At 48.1% G+C, this 20424-nt stretch overlaps 1 protein-coding gene across 6 annotated transcripts in view; it reads right to left on the reverse strand.

Annotated features, from left to right (window-relative positions):
• The window catches only part of LOC147108271 (phospholipid-transporting ATPase ABCA1-like), a 177662-nt gene that overhangs the window by 67247 nt on the left and 89991 nt on the right, over positions 1-20424 (reverse strand). For all 6 annotated transcript variants that reach the window (XM_086004827.1, XM_086004831.1, XM_086004826.1 and 3 more), the window contains 5 exons: positions 17624-17812; positions 13981-14195; positions 12627-12803; positions 4207-4429; positions 1488-1709 (listed from right to left, as the gene is read on the reverse strand). In XM_086004827.1, coding sequence (XP_085860953.1) covers positions 1488-1709; positions 4207-4429; positions 12627-12803; positions 13981-14195; positions 17624-17812 — 1026 coding nt within the window. The remainder of the gene's footprint in view (positions 1-1487; positions 1710-4206; positions 4430-12626; positions 12804-13980; positions 14196-17623; positions 17813-20424) is intronic.

Below are 20424 nucleotides of genomic sequence, written 5' to 3' on the forward strand. Positions count from 1 at the left end.
TTATTCTACGTACGCATCATCCTGCACACTCTTCCTTCTCCCAGCATCCTCGCTGCGTTGAAATTAAAATGTCTCCTTCTTTCCCAGGTCCTCAAAACTTTTTCCAGCCCTACAATCCTCCGAGAAGTCGGCGTTCCTCCAATTCTTGCCTCTTGTGAATCCCCAATTTCCTTCGCCCCTCCATTGCCGGCCGTGCCTTCAGCTGTCGAGGCCCTAAACTCTGAATTCCCTCCCTAAGCCTCTATGACGCTCCTTAAAACCTACCTCTTTGACCTAGTTTTTGATCACCTGTCCTAATATCTCCTTATGTGGCTCGGTGTCAAATTTTGTCTGATAACGCTCCTGTGAAGCGCCTGGGGGCGTTTTACTATGTTAAAGCTACAAGCTGTTGTTGACTGGAAATTTGGAAATCAGTCCCTCTGTCATTACCTGGTAGGTACGATAATGTCTGCAAATATGCTTGGCTATATCTTGGCAGGTGTGACCAATCAGGTATGTTCACCTCCCTCTACAGATGTGGGTGTGCGGGTACCCGCCACAGAGCACCTATGCAGCTTGACCTGCCTGGCATCCTTTCAATGGTTCTCCTCCTCTTCCAACTTCAAATAGAGAATCATGACCGGAAAGCCCATTGTTATCAGTAATAGTGTTCACAGAATCATACAGCACTGAAGGTGGCTATTCGACCCATCGTGCCTGTGCCGGCTCTTTGAAATAGCTGTCCAATTAGTCCCATTCCCCTGCTCTTCCCTGCAGCAATTTTTAAGTATATATCCACTTTCCTTTTGAAAGTTACGACTGAAGAAATGGGTAAAGAATGTCCAAAAAGATTGTTGAATGAATCTTCTTTCAAGCTCTTTAAACATACTCCTGTAAACAGCTGATCGCCTAGCAACTTTGCATGCCCAGTTATATCAGCATAATGAGGAACTGGAATAAAGTCCAGAAAAGACACAGGTGGTGCTATTCTGTCATTCCTACATCATTTGAATATTAGAACAAAGCTGCAGCTGCACTGTCCCCCAGCTAACCAGAATGCACATCATGTACAAGGGCCAGAGAATGACATGACAGATCTCTGACTCAAAGGAGGTAGGTTTTAAGGAGCGTCTTAAAGGAAGAGAGAGGAGTAGAGGCGGAGAGGTTTAGGGAATTCCAGAGCTGAGGGCCTAGGCAGCTGAAGGTTAAAATTGCCTCCCCATGAACTGGGACACACCGAGCACTCACGAGCCAAACATCGACCCCCGCGCCCCCCCTCAACTCCCTTGGTCTTCTCTTCCTCATCAGGCTTGTAAAAACCAAGCTAACTCGTGATGTAGGGTCCTGCCCAAAACATTACCCCAACTTCCCCTCTTGGACTCAACAGGTGGCTGCGAATTTCCAACACTGGGTTTGTTTATTCCAGAATGAACAGCATTTGGACTCATCTGGTAAAGACCACAACAGAAGCTGTACGGGATCACGGCAAAGACTGCCGTTAAACTCACCGCAAATATTCGGAGTGGGTAAGTGACATAGTCTCTCCAGGCAACGCACAGGACATATGGGAGGTAGAGGGAGAAGTAGATGATTCCTCCACATGCAGCTGAAAGGTTTGCCCCAGAGAAGAACGTGCTGATCAGGAAACACTGCATGATGGTAGCAACGGCAAAGGTTGCAAGGAATACGAACACGACGGAGGGGTCACTGTATGGGAGAATCCCTCCTTTCTGTAACAAAAGAAAAAAGAAAGCTGAACAAATACAATTGTTTGTCTCTAACATTCAGGACCAGTACAGCTATCCAACCCAATCTTTTAACTTTGTACACAAACATCCATGTGAGTGGTCCATTCTGTGTTTGAGATTATTACTATTTAAGTTACAAACAGAGGGATATCAGGGGCCAATGTGCATCCTGCTACATAAAAACAGCACCAGGAGCTTAGCTGCAATGCAACACAGAAAGAGAGAGAGTTCTGATTGCGGGAGTTAGACATTTCATTGACTGTGCTTTCTGACTGGCAGATAGCCTGACTCGCTGAGCCGCTCGGACAAGTGCTCTCACTGCCTGAGACATGCCCAAAGCTTCCTCAACCATCGAGGATCGTACACTGGTCAGCTGGAAAGCCATGCATCACGACTTAAAAAAAAAACACATGAACATACACGGGTTCACAGAAATCACAGAAACCCCAGTGCAGATAGAGGCCATTTCGGCCCATCGAGCCTGCACCAACACATATCCCACCCTATCCCCCTAACACTAAGGGTCAATTTATCATAGCCAATCAACCTAACCCGCACATCTTTGGACTGTTGTTCTGCTGTTCTGTCTGTCAGAAACTGTCCCTTTTCTTTTCCCCTCAATTTTCTCCCCATCTCTCCAGAAGATGCGGTCTCTTTCCTGACACACAATTCCACGGCATTGCCCAAGGGGACATTCTCCGTGTGTAAACCTTGAAGGCGGGCGCGCCAGCAATCTATTCGACTAGCGAAGCCGAACATGATCCTATCAACCAACAACTACACGCACACACTTTCCAGCAGGGGTCACCGGACAGAGATCAGGAATCCTGGCTGGTTTTTCCCCCATCATAACATGGAGGTATTGGAGCGAATTGCAGCAGCCCTGCTGAGATCAGCTAACTCAGAATAGATCCGGGATTGAACCTGGGACCTTCTGGTTTGGTATGTGCAATATTACATCCAGCAGTGAATTTACAATTCCTGTCATAAGAAAGAAAAGAAAAAGTAATACTATACTAAATTTTTACTAATTAGCTGAAAAAAAAAATTGCATTTGCATTAGCACCTTTCACGACCACCGGACGTCCCAAAGTGTTTTACAACCAATGAAGTACTTTTTGAAGTGGAGTCATTGTTGTAATGTAGGAAACGCGGTAGCCAATTTGCGCACAGCAAGCTCCCACAAACAGCAATGCGATAATGATCAGATAATCTGTTTTAGTGATGTTGATTGAGGGATAAATATTGGCCAGGACACCAGGGATAGCTCCCCTGCTCTTCTTTGAAATAGTGCCATGGGATCTTTCATGTCCACCTGAGAGAACAGACGGGGCCTCAGTTTAATGTCTCATCCGAAAGACAGCACCTCAGACAGTGCAGCACTGGCGTGTCACTGAGCCACAGCCACCAGGGAAGCTGAGGCTCCTGAGGTAGCTCTGCAATATAAACTTGGCATTAAATCTACAAATAGAAATGATGCAATATGGAATTTCACAGCAACCTTGGGATCTAGTTTACCTCTTAGCAGCAGAAATCCACCACAATCAATCGATATTTTACTTAAACCCTGCGGACAGAAAAGTGAATTTCTAGAGAGCACAACACACTAAAATAGAGATTGATATTAGAAACTGCAGATTAATAGAAAGAGTATCCAAATACCTGTTTAGAATAAGTCTAACCATCCTTTAATTGCTTCAGAAACAATTCTTGATTAGTTGAACTACTTAACTTACTGAGATTTGAAATTATTTGTGCCTTGTGTAAATGTTGGTGGGTTCAAGTTTGGCCTCGCTAGGCAGAGAAAAAAACAATATTAAAAAATGACAGGAAATAAGAGGGAAGATTACTACAAAAAACTGGCAAGTGCAAGACTTTAGGAGATGAACAGTTCCAAAAGGTTGATAGTGGTTTTTCCACTGTACCAAAGAGCATAGGTAACAACCACCACCAGTTAGAACTGTGCTGCACGGTCCTTTACAATGATGAAAGCCAATCTATACAAGAGTTTCAAATCATTGATTAGCACAAGTAGGAACAAGCACGAGCTTAGACCTCCCCCCCACCCCAATGCATGTGATTAGATGTAGGATCAATGAGGCACACAGTGGGAAATATCAGGTAAGGGAAACACAGATGGGATTGTTAAAATAGCAAGACAGTCATCTCCAATCTCTGGAAAATGTTCCGAGGATAAAAACTCAGGCAGGCAGCAAAGGTGTTGTCAAATTTACCAGGAATTCAAGGGTTGCACTGGAACCTACAGCGGCTCTGGGTAATCACAACCTTAAACTAAACAAGGAGGTAATGCTAGCGATTATTCAGAAATGAGGGCAGTTGGAAGATCTGCATTAAAACAAAAGATCTACAACTCCCCCAGGAATGGTCTTCCAACATGAAGATTAACCGAAAATGTTTAAAACACCCAACATCTTGTTCAAATAATTTCATCAGTCTTCAGCCATTACAGGACATTTACCTTCAGGATTAAAATGAGGAAAGCAGAACTGATGAGGAACGGGATGAAGCTACTGATGAACCAGCTGACCCACAATATTCCATTGGTCAGCCCCATCATCTTCATCGTCTCCTTCAGCCGCGCCTCCTTCTCGTGAACCATCCCCTTGATTATCATTGCTACGGAGTAAATCCAAGCCAGGGTCATGAAGAGGGGCAACGAACGGTTCAAAACTCGCAAGAAACTGATTTAAGAGAAAACCAAAATTAATCAGCTATTTGGAAGAATAAAAAACAGCTAAATAGTTTGGAGTGTTTCGTTTTGAGATTGGGAAGAGGAACTTATTCAATAACTACTTGGAGCTGTCTGATGGGTCAGTGAGTTTACACAGTGAGTACCTGAGACACACAGGCACAGGCCAGGAGGTCAAAGGGTCAATTACTGGTCTGTGCTGAATTAGCTGATCTCAGCCAGGGTGATGGTTTGGGCATTGCAATTGGCTTCAGCACCCCTGGTTGGGTGGGGGGAAAGGGGGCGAGGGGAATGAGAATCAGCCTTGGGTTTCAGCTCCTGGTCAATATCCAGCGCACGAGTGACAGGTGTGGACAGGGACAATCTCAGCTGTGATGTGCCATGAATTTAAATAGCCTGTCAATACTCACTGTGCAAACTCACACATGAAGAATGGCCACTTGGATGAGGTATCAGAAAGTGGCTGGTGACAACAAGAGTCAGTGTCTTCAAGAGAGGAATGGAGAACATTGGAGACATTTAGCAAGAACCCACTATTATAACAATGTTATAAGACACTTAGGCCTAGAAATTCGGTGGGCTGCGCCACCAGTTAGCGCCCAAAGAGGGCACTTAGTGGCTTTAGCGCCACTGGCTACGCCCCCCGCGAAATTTAGCGGGGCGCTAATGGCAGCGTTAGCCTGTAGCATTGCGCCGCCACCGATGACGTCATCGGTGTGCGCAGCGCCCCGCTACCGCACTGATTGCGACATTCGGTCACGCCCCCCACTGTAACACCGGTTGCAATCTGTGATCGGTTCAGGGGGGCCAACCTGTGGCGGTAGTGGCGCTAATTAAAGGGGAGGTGCGGGGCGGCCATTTTTTTTTGCTGGCCGCCTGCCAGCACCTCCTCGCGCCACCGTCCCCGGCCTCCTGAGCCCCCCCCCGGGCAGTGCCGGCTGTGTATCCTCGGTGCTGGGCTCTTTTGCCGGCACTCACGATCTCTGATCGCGCTGGTGCAGGCCCCTCCCCTTTAAGAAGGGGAGGAAGGCCTGCAGTACCGCAGCGCGCCGTGCCACAGCGTGTGGCGCTGCGGCACGTTGCGCTGCGATATTCAGTTGCAGCGCCCCAAGAGGGACGTGGGGTGCCTTGAGCAGCACCCCGCTTCCGTTTAGGGCGCTGAAACTGAATATCGCGCTGGCGCAAGTGGCTCCGTCCGGAGAGGAAATTCCAGTGCCCAGGCGAGCTGGCGCTACCGAATTTCTAGGCCTTAGAGGGGATTATCTGGAACTCATTACATCATTTGCCACAAAATAACTGAAGTACATTTTAAAACATTTGGTTCAAATTTATTATTTCAAATAATGATTGCATGTCATATTAACTTGGAGTACTGCGTACAATTCTGGTCGCCATATTATAAAAAGGCTAGAGGCACTGGAGAGGGTGCAGAGAAGGTTTACAAAGATGATACCAGAAATGCGAGGGTATACCTATCAGGAAAGAATGAACAGGCTGGGTCTCTTCTCTCTTGAAAAGAGAAGGCTGAGGGGTGACCTAATAGAGGTCTTTAAAATCATGAAAGGTTTTGATAGAGTAGATACAGAGAGTGTTTCCACTTGTGGGGAAGAGCAAAACTAGAGACCATCAATATAAGATTGTCATGAAGAAATCCAATAGGGAATTCCAAAGAGTGGTGAGAATGTGGAACTCGCTACCACAGGGAGTGGTTGAAGTGAATAGTATAGATGTATTTAAGGGGCGGTTAGCTAAGCATGAGGGAGAAGGGAATAGAGGGTTATGCTGATAGAGTTAGATGAGGAAAGGCGGGAGGAGGCTCGAGTGGAGCATAAACACTGGCATGGACTGGTTGGGCCGAATGGCCTGTTTCTGTGCCGTATATCCTATGTAATCCAACTCAGTATCTGCTACAAAACTATTTATCATAATTCAAATTACACTGGCGCTGGTTTCCAAAGCTGAAGTCTAAACATGAAATACTTCCAAGTTCTGCCTCAATTTTCACAAGATCAAGATCGTTATCTATGAAAGAGGCCATTTGGCCCATTTAAATTCATCTGTACAAAAGATCCTAAAGTCCGAACCCCCACTGCAGCATCCAATTATTTTTAAATGCTTCCGGGGTTTTTGCTTCCACCAATCTATCTGGAAATCGATTCCATGTGTTGATGATTCTTTGTGTGGCGAAAAATTCCTGATATTTACCCTTGAACTTGCTCCTCTTTGTCCTACTCTCCCATCCCTGTAACTATCTTACATTCCTCTATATGATCACCTCTCAGATGTCTCCTTTCTAGGCGGAAAAGCCCAAGTCTCTCCATTGTTTCCCAATAACTTTGACCTTTGACACTAGGGATCAGCCTCGTGGCTGTTCTCTGCACAGCCTCCAGTGCTGAATGTCCAGTTCTGATCACGGAGAAACAAGGGAGATACGGTACTCAGTCTGTCACCAGAGCACTGTACAGTTTGACCACAACTTCCTCTGCTTTATATTCTAGGGCTTTGGCTGTCTAGCTGAAGATTCTATTGGCTCTGTTCATTGCTGCTCTGCATTAGTTGCACAAGATTGGTGTTGAGCCTTCTGAAACTCCTAGGTCTCTTTTAGCTTTGTGTGTTGCTCATTTTTCTTTCAAGGAAGAATGAATGAAAACTGACAACCGTAAATCCAACTCTTTGGCCTAGAAATTCAGTATAGCCATGTTTGGGGCACTACAGCATGGCGTTCGCTAACTTTTGCGCCCGGTGCAACTTAGCGCCACCTTCGCCGATATTCAGTTGCATCGCCCCAAGAGGTTGCTGCTGCGCTAAAGCAGGCGATGCACGACTATCATTAGGCGCTAAGCTGGCGATCCGGGGCGCAAACACCAAAGGCGGGCGCAGCGTTGGTGCGACGAGTTGCTCATTGAGGGCAGTCAGGCGCCGGTCAGCACTTAAAGGGGGAGGGAGGAATTGCTTGGCTGCCACGCCCTGCACACTGCAGCCCTAAGGCAAGGCCTGAGCACTGCTTCCGGAACAGCTCCACACCCAGGAGAATGGAGAAGGCCAGGGAGAGCGCGCAGCGCTTTGGCGAGGGCGACCGGAGGCTGCTGGTTGGCGCAGTGGACCGCAGGCGCCATATCCTCTTCCCTGAGGGTGGCAGGAGGCCGCTGCCCGCCGAATATCAGAAAGCATGGAGGGATGTGGCAAACAGGGTCACGTCCAACAGCGTGGTTGGCAGGACACCAACCCAGTGCCGGAAAAAATTCAACGACCTCACTCGGGTTGTCAGGGTGAGTACCCTTTCCAGTATCCTCCTCATCCCTGCATATGCACCTCACATTATGGCCAAACGGGTCTGAAAGCCCTAATGGCCAGCCCTTATCCAGCAGCTATGGGACTGTCATGAAAAGCACTTGCGCATTCAGGACTTTAGACACTGTCAGGGCTAATCGAACATGGGAGGCAGTGCGGGCAAGATCAGGGCATGACACTGTACTTAGAGGCGGTCCTTCCTCTTGCAGGCCAAGCTGGCGCATAACAGAAGACAGCAGTGACAGACCGGGGGAGGCCGTCCTGACCTGAAACAGCTGAGCGACCTCGAGCAGCGAGTGGAGCGGATCATGGCAGGCCGGCTGAGTGGCCCCGTCGCCACTGGAGATGCTGACCCGGTTCTGGGCACCAATGGTAAGGTCATCACCTTTTTGACCTCTCCCTTTCCACTTGCGCCTCACACCAGCATCCTTTGCCACTATCGAACCAATGCAGTGCACAGCAGCACTCATGCCTCCCTCGCTGCCGCCCTGTCTTCATGCTAAAGCAACTCTTGTGCCTCCCTGCTTTCAGATGGTGACTCGCCAGGTGAGGAGGCGGCCCCTCAAGCTGGCACTGTGGCCGAGTCAGACAGAGGAGGAGGAAGAGGAAGCCAGCCCATCAGGGACACCCTCAGCCGAGGCAGCCCATGGCCATGATGGTGACACGTCTTCCCTGGGGGGGGGAGCAGGGGGGGAAGGGTCGGAGGATAGTGAAGCTCTGGGGACCAGCGGGCTGCAGCAACACGGGAGGGGTGGGGAAGCTCGGCGGAACTTCTCCCCAGAGGGCGAGTGTGGCCTCCAGTCCTGCTACGGTGAGCACAGAGGAGGTGCGGCTCCTAGCGGAAATGGGCGCCCAGGCTGAGCGCAGGCACACTGAGCTCATGGCTGCAGTGGCAAGGATGCCTGACTCCATAGAGTCACTGGCAAGGAGAGTGCATGAATTCAGGGCAGCACAGGCCAGGAGTCTGCAACAGTTCAGTGCAGCACAGGCCAGGAGTCTGCAACAATTCAGTGCAGTACAGGAATCTGCAGAACATTCGCGGCAGCACAGGCTAGGAGTCTGCAGGACGTCGCGGCAGCACAGCGCAGGAGTCTGCAACACAGGCCAGGAGTCTGCAACAATTCAGTGCAGCACAGGCCAGGAGTCTGCAGGACGTCGCGGCAGCACAGGCTAGGAGTCAGCAGGACTTCGCTGCTTCACAGGCGGCTTCTAGCCAAGTGCTCAGTCATGCCGTGCATTCACTGGCTGCTGTCATGCAGACACAGACCAGGGCCACACGGGCACTAACTGCTGCCACACTCGCTGGATCGGCCAGGCATCGCCGGGGCACTCGCCGTGCCGCAGCAGCCCAGCAGTCTGTGCCTCAGGTGATTGCTGCGCATGCTGCAGTGCTGGCCCGTGCGCGTGCCAATGTATCAGCCGACCAGGGAGTGCCTGTGATCTGTCAGGTTGGCAGCATTCCTGCAGCCAACACCGTCACTCCTCCATTGCAGCTGCCACCAGCTGTTGGACAGACTGCTGCCGCCCAAGCAGAGTTGGAGCAGTCAGCAGCCGGCCCCTCCAGGCTCAGAGCTGGTCCAGGCCGACCCCCAAGGGCATCTGCCGTCTCACCATCTGACCCTCAGCAGCCTTCCCCCAGCCTTGCTGCAGCCACTGGGGTCCCATTGAGGAGGAGCTGCAGGGCAGGTAGGGGCCAGTCACGGAAGCGAAACGGATCACCCTCGCAGGGGAAAAAGTAGAAGGTGTGGCCAAATGTTTTGTTTTATATATAAAGGCCGAGACTGCTGTATTTGTTTCATATTTAAAGGCCGAGACTGGTATATTTGTTTTACTTGTAAAGGCTGAGACTGGTGTATTTGTGTTTTGGGGGGGGGGGGGGGGGGGTTCTCTCCATTAGTTTGTCATGTGGGAAGGGCACAGAGGTATCACAGTAAAAAAAATTCTAAAATCGCACTGTCCATGCTTTCTTTTGGAAGTCCTGGTTGCCCTGCTCGGCTGAGGGCTTGTGGAGCGGCTACATTCATCTTCTGCCATTGGCACAAGCCATTCCCTGAGAGGGGGCCTAGAACCGACTTGCAATAAGCCGCCGACGGACGGCCCTTGCACTTTCTGCCTCCCTCCTGTGCTGGTCCTCCTCCGGTGATCCTCCAAGTCTGCTGGCAGTGGCTGAGTCCTGCGGATAGCCAGGTTGTGCAGCATGCAGCACACGACAATGAAATGGGAGACTCGCTCAGGCGAGTACTGTAGGGCTCCCCCGGAACGATCCAGATAGCGGAACCGTTGTTTCAGCACGCCGATTGTTTGCTCAATGATGTTCCTGGTTGCTTGATGGCCGTCATTGTATCCCTCTTCAGCAGGGGTGCTGGGCGCACGGAGCGGGGTCATCAGCTAGGTGCACAAAGGATAGCCTTTGTCCCAGAGAAGCCATCCTCGTGGGTGAGGCTGGGCCTCGAACATGTCTGCCACAGAAGTCTGGCGCAAGATGAAGGCATCGTGGCTGCTGCCTGGAAAGCAGGCATTGACAGCTAGGATGAGCTGCCTGTGGTCACACACCAACTGCACGTTGAGCGAATGGTAGCCCTTCCGGTTGCGGTAATCCTCGGCATTCTCTAGAGGTGCTCGCAAAGCCACATGCGTGCAGTCAATGGCGCCCTGCACCATGGGGAAGCCCGCTAATGCTGCAAAGCCCATTGCACGCTGTTGCTGCTTGTCAACGGTCATGGGAAGGAGATGAACTGACGTCTCCTTCTGAAAAGGGCATTGGTCACCTGGCGGATGCAGCAATGTACTGCAAACTGGGAGATGTTGGAAATGTCCCCAGTAGCGGATTGGAAGGAGCCGGTGGCATAGAAGTTGAGAGCCACCGTCACCTTCACTGCCACCGACAGAGACGTCCTGCTCCTCAGCTGTGGCTGCAGATCTCCGCAAAGCAGGTGGCAGATCTCGGTGACCACCGCCCTTCTGAATCGCAGCCTCCGAACACACTGCTCCTCAGACATGTTCAGATATGAGAACTGCTGGCGGTATACCCTGGGTGGGTAAGGCCTCCTTTGCCGACGCCTGTTGGCCCTTCTCCGTCTGGCCATGACTGGCACTCTCTCACGGCGTCTCTGAGCCCTTTGAATGCAATGGAGAAGCCTAACGTTTCCACCCATTGCAGCCCCCATTATATGTTTCCAATCAGTGCTATGACTCTGAAGTTAAAGGCAAGTGCAAAGCTGTGGCCTGAAGCCACAAGTACCTGTGCGAGTGTTGAGCCAAACCAGAAAGCTCTCTACCTTTGTCTCTCTCCAAAGATCCGTCTCTCACAAAGAAGGAGTGGTGCAAAATGGCTGCCATTTATACTGCAGGAGGAGTCTCCTTTAATTAGCGCCCCCCAGTGACTGGGAACCGTTCCCCTCTACCAGTCGTTAGGGGCGCCAGGCGCACAATAGGCCGGCGCCACTGAATTTCCGGTTCGGGGCGCACAAAGGGCGCTGCACCATGAAATGACGTCAGGATCTGCGTGCGCAGCTGAGCGCGCGCAAAGGTTTTGCGCCGCCGCTAAATCTTAACTGAAGTTCGCGAGAGGCGCAGATCGCGCTGCGCCCGGGCGCTAGCCGCTTAGCGCCGCACTTCTCCTCCTCCTAAGGCGCTAGCAGCTGGTGCAAACAACTGAATTTCTAGGCCTTTGGCTCTAAAGTTTCTCTCCTTAAGGCGCAGACTTTCGCTGGGACACAGGTTCCACATGTGCGTGATACCAGCCTGTACCTCCCTCAAATAACCATTTTTCATGTGGGACCCTAGAATGCTGGCATCATATCCCACACAGGACTTAACTGGATAGCAATCAGGAATGGGCTCAGGAATGGTTTTCCCCTCCCTCACCCAGCGACACTGAGGTCAACTTTAGTGCACCAAACATCTCCCTGGCTGAGATCAGCACACACCCAGAATTGAACTTGGGACCTTCCTGATCCGTGTGGCTCAGTACCACACTGGGCGGGGCGTTAATCCCCTTAAGCAACTAGAGGAGAAAAGTTAGCACTTGTGTATAAATGGGTGAGTGGGCAGGCAGATAAATGATGAATGCCTGTGTGCACAGGTGGATAGGTGTGTGTGGAAATGGATGGATGGGCAGGCGGAAGCACAGATGCATTATTCTGGAACAGTTGGAGTGAACTAAAAATAAGATTTCCTTAACCATCCTCGAGTTGAGGAAAAATATCAAAAAGATCACAGGGCAAAGATCCCAAAGATCAGTGCAGTGAGGGAAGCTGTGCGACGCAGCTAGCTCATTATTCCACAGAAACCCATGATCTCCCCCTCACAACATCTAATTGCCTCTTGAATGACTCCAGAGTTTTTGCCTTCACTACCCTACCCTACCATTCCAGGTATTGCTCACTCTGTGTGAAGATACTCTTCCTGGCATCAGTCTTAAGCTTGGCGTTTACCAGTTTGTACCTATGGTCCCTTGCCCTGCAGTTAGCATGCATCACATTGTGCCTTAAGAGATAAAACTTGTGAGGTCTTTGATCAGACTCAACAATATCCCTCCATTACTTCACCCAACTGGCCATTCTTCATGTGGGAGTGTTAACAGCGAATGTGAGCAGCACACTCATTCACAGGAGGTATCACTGCAGAGCTAACTCCTGTGCCCCCCTGACATCCAGCTTTACATGCTGTTCACATTGGTCATTGGACAGCCATTAGTGGGGGTCCTCTGGCTAATGTTCCCTCCTAGTGTTCTAACTGATATCAGTAACTTCGCCCAGATCAGCGATCAAACCAGAGACTTTTATGACTTAGTACCATAACCCCAGCTATTCATCAACTGGCATGCCAGTAAAAAATATGAAGTTAGGTCTTATATTTATAAATCATCTAGATGTTAGATCTGTTCCAGTACTCACACATCATCTACATAGCATGGGTATGGCATCTGTTGTAAATAAATCCCAGTCTTCTTGTCTTCACCGGTCTGTACTCGAATAATTGCCTGTTCCACCAAATCCTGGATGTAGACAAATCCTCCCCAGACGTACCGCAGGTCATCAAACGGGTCTGCTGCAGGTCCCGGGTCCCAAAACCTAAAGGGTTAACACATCCAAAGAGCGTTCGTCCCAGTAACATGACCCAGCACAACTACTCCATACTTCTGATACTGAAAAGGTGTCACACTGTAATTGCGTCTTCCTGCCACTGCTGGTGCTGTAATGCCTTGGTTTTGTGTCTCCCAACTCCTCAGCCTGTGCAGCAGAGAAACTCCGAAGCTCCAACCAGCTGATACTGAAAGGTGAATTGTGTAATGTTTTGCAATTTAATTTTATCACGCACACAAGACAGGCTGACCGAGGTTTCATGACATTTTTTGGTCATGCTGTATAATCTAACTTTAAACTCGTGGGTAATTCCTGTCTACAAAAGTTTACTTCCTGTTGTCATTCTTTTGTCACACTTGTGTGTGTCGCCTTTGCCAGTCCCAGCTCCTCAGCCTGTGCGGCAGAGAAACTGCAAAGCACCAAGCAAGGCTATTTCTCTACTTGCCAAACTGCATCTGCGCACGTACACACGTCAGCAGAAACAATTGATCTGGCAGCAGGGAATGAATCAGATAGCGTGTCGTGCCCAGCTGGTATCCCTATTTCCCAAAATCGGGCAATTCCTTGGCAGCCTCAAAACACCAGCTCCCCTTAAAGTGAATGGAGCCATGATGGGATACATGCTGCCCCACCCAGTCACAGCAATGGCTGAGAAAGAAAGGAGTCTCAAAAAAGTCAAATCCCCTGAAGCTGCTGTGACAATATTTTGGAGGAAGTAACAAGTACGCGATGGTGTGTACTCTTCACACAGACATGATGGGTGGTTACTTGTCACAGTCTAAGGCCACAACTTCCTTCCCTTTAAGCAAAAAAAAAACAAGCAACCGTTGGGAGATAACGTCATAGCTGGAGTTAATGGATAGTGGTTCGATACATTTGGATCGGACGTTCAATTACTTGAATCTGACAGCAGGCCTGAATTTTTGATCACCCAAGGGAAATTTCTGGAAAAGCCGAGAAAATATTAAAATAACATGGCCGGGAATCTCCTCGGCGCTGGTCGTGCTCCACCACCAAAACGTCGCATTAAACACGGCAGAAACCCCTTCACGCACACAAATGGGGTTTCTGGCGAGATTATGGAGACAGTGCAGGAGCAGCTCCAAAGAAATTCTCAGCCCATGTCCCCAAAAGAACTGAATTTAAATAACAGACACAACCAGACCTGTCCTTGATTTTATTAGTCCGAGCGACATCATCAATGTCCATCCTGATCTTGTATTTGATATGGGACTGGAGGTTGTGCGACTCAGTGCCCATCTGCTCCTCAACCATAAACACCACGCCAGCCCAGAACTGTCGCTCCCCCAGGAGCTGCAACGCCCGGACCACTAACTTCTCTTCAGTCGGGACAGCTTCTAGTTTATTCAGAGATACGCACTGTCAAGAAAAAAGAAACTAGGATTGTAAAAATGATCGGTTTAATTTTTACTGGGCACAACGATTGGCATTTTGTCCATAAATAACAGAAATATACCTCTGAAAAGTGGACTAAAGCAGGATTATGGTTTATACTCTTATCGAAAACCCAAGTAAAGGGTCAAGGACCATAGTGCAGGATATTAAGGATAAAAAGAATTGGAGAGAAAATGAGGGCAATCAAGAAGTAGTGATTAGGTGATGCCATAGTTGCATTTTAAACGGTTGTAGATTGTAGCTGGAGGCATGACCGCAGGAGGCAAATAAAAAACTGTAGATGCTGGAAATCTGAAACTTAAACAGAAGACGCTGGAAACACTCAGGTCAGTCAGCATCTCTGGAGAGAACAGACAAGTTAATATCTGAAGTGTATACCCTTCATCAGGGCAAGGAGGTCCTGGCAAAGAATGAGTCACAGTGGGAGACGCAAGTCTTGATTTCAATGCAGTGAGAATGCAGGGAGAAGGATCGAGGATGAGGATTATGTAAGATGAGTTATTTGGAGCTTTGGAGAAATGAGAGGAAAGTTCAGAGGAGCACTGACTATAGGAGCAACAAAAACAGTGACAGCGAGGGAACAGTCTGTAGAATCACCGTGTCTGGTGTTTCACTTCTGACCTAGGCCTAAACAAATCGATGGCAGCAACGACCCTGACAGCCGCACAAATCTACCTTTAAAATTACCATGTGTAACACGAGTTCCAGGTGTCAAAGAACACTGGTACAGGTTTCATGTTGCAACAAACCCAGAGGCAGCGCAGTATAAACCAGACTCCAAGCTTCCTTCAATGAACAGTCACACCATCCACATTGTGGGGACTTGCTCACACAGACAGCACATGTACATGTTCAAAGGTCTCCACTGCTTACCTGTGGGCAGAGGCAGCATGGAGAGGAATGGAGGTACTCCACTGAGAACTGAGAATATAAACAGTGCACAGCTGGCTCAGGAACACAAATTCCAATCTGGGCTGATCACCAGGTGTCCATATAAACAAAATAATTTGAGATTTGTTTACGAGCCTCCAACCTCTGCCTCTCTCCACTGGGACTTTTCTCACCTTTCCCTATTTTGTCAGTGATCAGTGCTCCTCTGAACTTTCCTCTTTCGCTCCTCCTAAGCTTGTTCTTCGAATACACTCTTCTTCCTTCCTGTATCCTCACGGTGTTGAAATTAAGGATCATCACTTGTCTTCTACTCCAACTCATTCTTTTCCAGGATTGCTATGGAACTCCTTTCCTCCTTTAGTCTTCCTGACTTTCTGTAATCTACAAACATTTAAGCTTGGCGTCACCTAACCACTAATCTTGATTTATCTTTTATTCTCTCCTACTCCTTTCAACCTTGGTGCTGTCCAACACTGTGGGTCTTGATCCTTCACCTGAGTTTCTCAACAGAACAAAAAGCCTTACTTTTTCTAACATCACAGTTCACTACTCAATAAAAAGGCAGAAATGTTTTTTTTTCCTGGGACGAATGATCTGTGTTTACGGGTTTAATTTTAGGAAGATAAAACTCATGGGACAACCTTAACCAGAGTTGCCAGTCACTATCCAGTCACACCTGCTGGAAGGACGGTTGGCAGTTTGGTGAGGACAGGCGCAATATTGGTTATGATGCCCATCACAATTAAATAACCTGGCAGCACTCAATGTCTCTGATCATGAATAATGGCAAGTTGGGTAATGCATCAGAGGGCACCTGATGTCCAGGGAACTCTTATCCATCCTTCAGGGGAGGACATGAGAAAATTGGAAGAAAAAGGCTGGGGTGAAATTGCTGCTGTCCAATGGAAAAGGAATTATTTACAGATAGTGTTCCTTGGGACCATAGGTTAGACATAGCTTTTGGTATCGTCCTTAACTAACATTGTGCAGATCATGAAAGAAACGATCAACAGGAACGAACTGCTTCATATTTGAATCAGCAATTTCCCACCAGAATATGTTTCAAGTGATTTAAACTGTATTATCCTTTCCTCAAACTACACGCAGTATAACCGTAAAGCCCAAAGTACCAGGCAATTTGGCAGCTAACTGGTTTCCAAGAACCATGACTCACATTAGTGGATAAGTGCCCACTGACTGTGCAGTTGATAACCAGGCATCTGTAAATTGTACGTCCATTCATTTTAGCTCAAAACTTTGAATCAAAAAAAGGTGGGTTGTTGTATCAAACGAGTTCCCACATGTTTCGCCCAGTAAATAAAACACATGTTGTCACTTCTGAATGATTGCCACATCTATGATACGTTATTTAAATACGTTAAATACTAAATACAAGGTGTTTTTAATCAGTTTAGGTAACTGATTGAACTTACCTGCATGGATACATGGAGTATTAACCCATGACTGAGAGGATACCAGTAACCTGTAAAGATCACTGGCAATGTAAGTGCATTTCACAGTGGGATAAACTCCACACCCAGCTACTTTACATCAAGGAGTCTCCATCAGATGCACAGTATGAAAGGAAATGAAAATACTCAATTTAATTTACTATGGCAACATAGGAATTTACTGAGGGTTGTTATAAAACATAAATGATAACATTAATTAATTAGAGCGTGAAAAGCTTGGCGTCACCTTATGACTATCTCCTAAATCATCCCGCCTTTGTGGTGGGGTCTGGCATTTCATCTAAGGGTCTGAATTTATAAAACCCTTTAAAGGGTTTGGTTTCTGTAGAACATCCCACATCTTTAAATAGATAACTTTCAGTTCCATATCCTGAGAATATCTTCCCACCAAGATGAAAATCCCATTCGCAAGAGTCCAAGTTCAAAGTTAACTCTCAGGTCCAGCTCCAAATATACATACCAGCTCCTCGTGGACTGCTTCACATTTCCATGAGTGGCATTAGGAATATATTTATAGAATTGTAATATCGAAACAGTCAGCTGACATTCTTACTGCTAAACACCAGTGCCAGGCTCCCTCCCCCTCCGTAGCTAAATTTGAATTGGATTTTATATTAACAATGCCAGATATGAAACTACCTCAGGGATGAGTTATTAAAATATACTCCAGTGAACTTCTTTCAATACACAGCCAGCTAGCTTGCCATTAAGCAATAATTGAGAGTTTTTTTCTTAATCCATCTAACTAAGAAATGTAATAAACAAATTACATATGATATGGAAATTCCCTTAAACTATTGATCATATAAATACAAACAGGTGTTCACCCACATGACTGAAATTGGGAGGGGGTGGAAATTAAGCACATTCCAAACTTTCTGCAAATCCTTTTAGGTTATGGAGTTACCCTGGCTTCCAAAATGTATGGATTATAAAGAGTGCACTCTATTTTTGGAGCTTTGACCAAGTTGAACATCTCTTCCTCAACTGAAAGGCTTTGAACTACTGTAAATTTTAACAGGAACATACCTCAATGACTTGGGACAAAGAGTTGACCATCTGATCTACTTCTCTGTAAGCCTGTTTCCAGGTGTAAATGGACTTTTCACTCTCCAGAGTTTGGCTCGACAGAAAGTTAGCGATACTTGCTGTACTCCAGGAGGTAGAGTTGAGCTGTAGGTTAATAAGGCTGGCGACAGCAGGGTTCTTCAGCATTTCCTGGGAAAGGCAAAATAGCAGGTTTCATAATTGTGGCAGGTACATTTAACGATAGTGTTGAATTAGGCAAGGTCTCCCTTCTTTGTCCTTGTGCCAGAAATGAGAGTTTGAGACACTGATATTTATGCTCATTAAGAACATATGAAATAGGAGTAGGAGTAGGCCATTTGGCCCCTCAAGCCTGCGCCACCATTCAATAAGATCATGGCTGATCTTCTACCTCATCTCCACTTTCCTGCACTATCCCCATATCCCTTGATTCCCTTAATATTCAAAAATATATCGATCGCTGTCTTGAATATACTCAACAACTGAGCCTCCACAACCCTCTGGGGTAGAGAATTCCAAAGATTCACCACCCTCTGAGTGAAGAAATTTCTCCTCATCTCAGTCCTAAATGGCCGACCCCTTATTTTGAGATGGTGACCCCTGGTTTGAGACTCCTTAGCCAGGGGAAACATCCTCCCTGCATCTACCCTGTCAAGTCCTGTAAGATTTTTGTATGTTTCAATGAGATCACCTCTCATTCTTCTAAACTCCAGAGAATATAGGCCTAGTGAGGTCAGAAAACTACTAGGCACTTGGTCAGAGTATTAAACGAGGCTTTAATCGACTGTTTCACAACATGGAAGTCTAGTTATCCTTCACTAGTTCCGGTTTACAAAATGTCCCTGAGCAAGCTGGGTCCATGCCCGAGTATTTATACTCTCCCTGGACAGTGCCACCAGCAGGCCACCCAGTATATTTCATAAGTCATTTCTACATGAATGGCACGATTTGTGTCATTCTTACCACCTGAAAGATTGGAAGTCTGGTGGCTTCTTTCTACCGAATTAGTCGGACTAAGAATAGACGCAGTAGTTTGGATCTCCGTCGGTGGCCGGAAGGCACGTCTCCTCAGACCGTGTTTTGGTCGCTTAGTTCGTACCAGCGGGCTGACAGAGTCCGTGTCGCCTTGATCGACCTGAGGGGGACTGGGGAGATCGTGGCTCCGGGTGCGGGCCCCCACAGGCACAAAGCTGGCTTCACCCTGCCCAGTAGTCGGTGACTGACCGGCGTCCTGGCTTCGGGTGGCCATCCCGCGGGGAGTGCGCTGTTCCCCGGGTTGATCAGTCAGAATAGCTGGCAGATCCCTTGATGTCCCGGGTAGGACGTCATCCTCAGAGGAGCGCAGGGTATCCGCATCATTGATACGGGTCCCACCATCGATTGGGTCCGTGGGACCGGTTGGGCAGGGAGCCAAATCCCGAAGTAACACTGTGGATTCCCGGCCATTAGGGTACCGCATGTATGCGTACGTGGGATTGACATCTGTCAGTTCCACTTCGTCGACGAGGGGATCACTCTTAGAGGATCGGACGATTCTTCGGAGCAGCACGGGGCCAGGAGCTGCCAACCATGATGGTAGGGACGTCCCATGAGTGGAGCGATGCTGGAACCCGAAGAATCGTTTGTGAGGAGTAGCGTTGGTGGATGTAGAAAGAGGAGACCTGATGGAATACCATGCATCAGGGAGCATAGTTTCCCACTGCCGGTCTGATAGGTTGTGTGACCTCAATGCAAGACGAACAGCGTTCCAAATGTTAGCGTTGTATCTCTCAACCTGTCCGTTTTCAATAGGATGATACGGTGTCATTCTACTTGTGGCGATTCCCCGTTGGGAAAGATAACTTTTGAGTTTGCTTGACATGAAGGAGGGACCCCGATCAGAGTGGATGAAATTGGCCGTACCGCAAAGGGAAAAGACCTGATCGAGGCATTTGATCACTGTGAAAGTGAGCATATTGGGACAGGGGAAAGCAAAGGGCAAGTGTGAATATTCATCCACCATAGTAAGCAAGTAGGTGTTTTGCGTTGAGGAAGGCAGTGGCCCCTTAAAGTCAATGCGGAGTCGCTGCATAGGCTGTGCAGCATGTATGAGTGAGCCATCCGACGGACGGAAGAATTGCAGTTTTAATTCCGCGCAAATTCTACAAGTGGAGCATGTTCTTCTCACGTCTTCCGTAGAAGATGGGAGATTTTTAGATCGCACAAAGTGTAACATACGGGTAACGCCAGGATGGCATAAGTCAGTATGAAGATCCGCAAGAGTCGAAGTTGACATGGAAGAGCAGAATGCACATGTGAGGGTATCCGGGGCCACATTCTCTTTGCCGGGTCGATAATGTATGGTGTAGCCAAAGGCGGCCAATTCCATCCTCCAGAGCTGTATTTTGTTATTTTTGATCTTAGTGCGTTTCCGGTTATCCAGCATAAAAGCCACGGAGCGCTGATCGGTTATAAGCGTGAAATGGCGACGAGCGAGAAAATAACTCAGTTTACGTACTGCCTCGATGATAGCCGTAGCCTCCTTCTTGACAGGAGGATAATGGAGCTCGCTACCCACCCTGCAAAGTTCTGGACAGGAATGCAACGGGTCGACCACCTTGATTCAAGGTAGCCGAGATCGCCACATCCGATGCATCGCACTCGACCACGAAAGGGAGATTTTCATTGATGGAACGAAGTGTGGCTTGTTCCAGCTGTTGCTCGAGGAGGTCGAAAGCTGAAATAGCCGTTGCCTTCAACGGAAATGACTTCACGTGAAGCAGGGGCTGGATCTTGTCGGAAAA

Source organism: Somniosus microcephalus, chromosome 13, assembly GCF_052327205.1.
Source record: "Somniosus microcephalus isolate GS21.2 chromosome 13, FLI_Smic_1.0, whole genome shotgun sequence".
In the NCBI taxonomy this organism is placed as follows: Eukaryota; Metazoa; Chordata; class Chondrichthyes; order Squaliformes; family Somniosidae; genus Somniosus; species Somniosus microcephalus.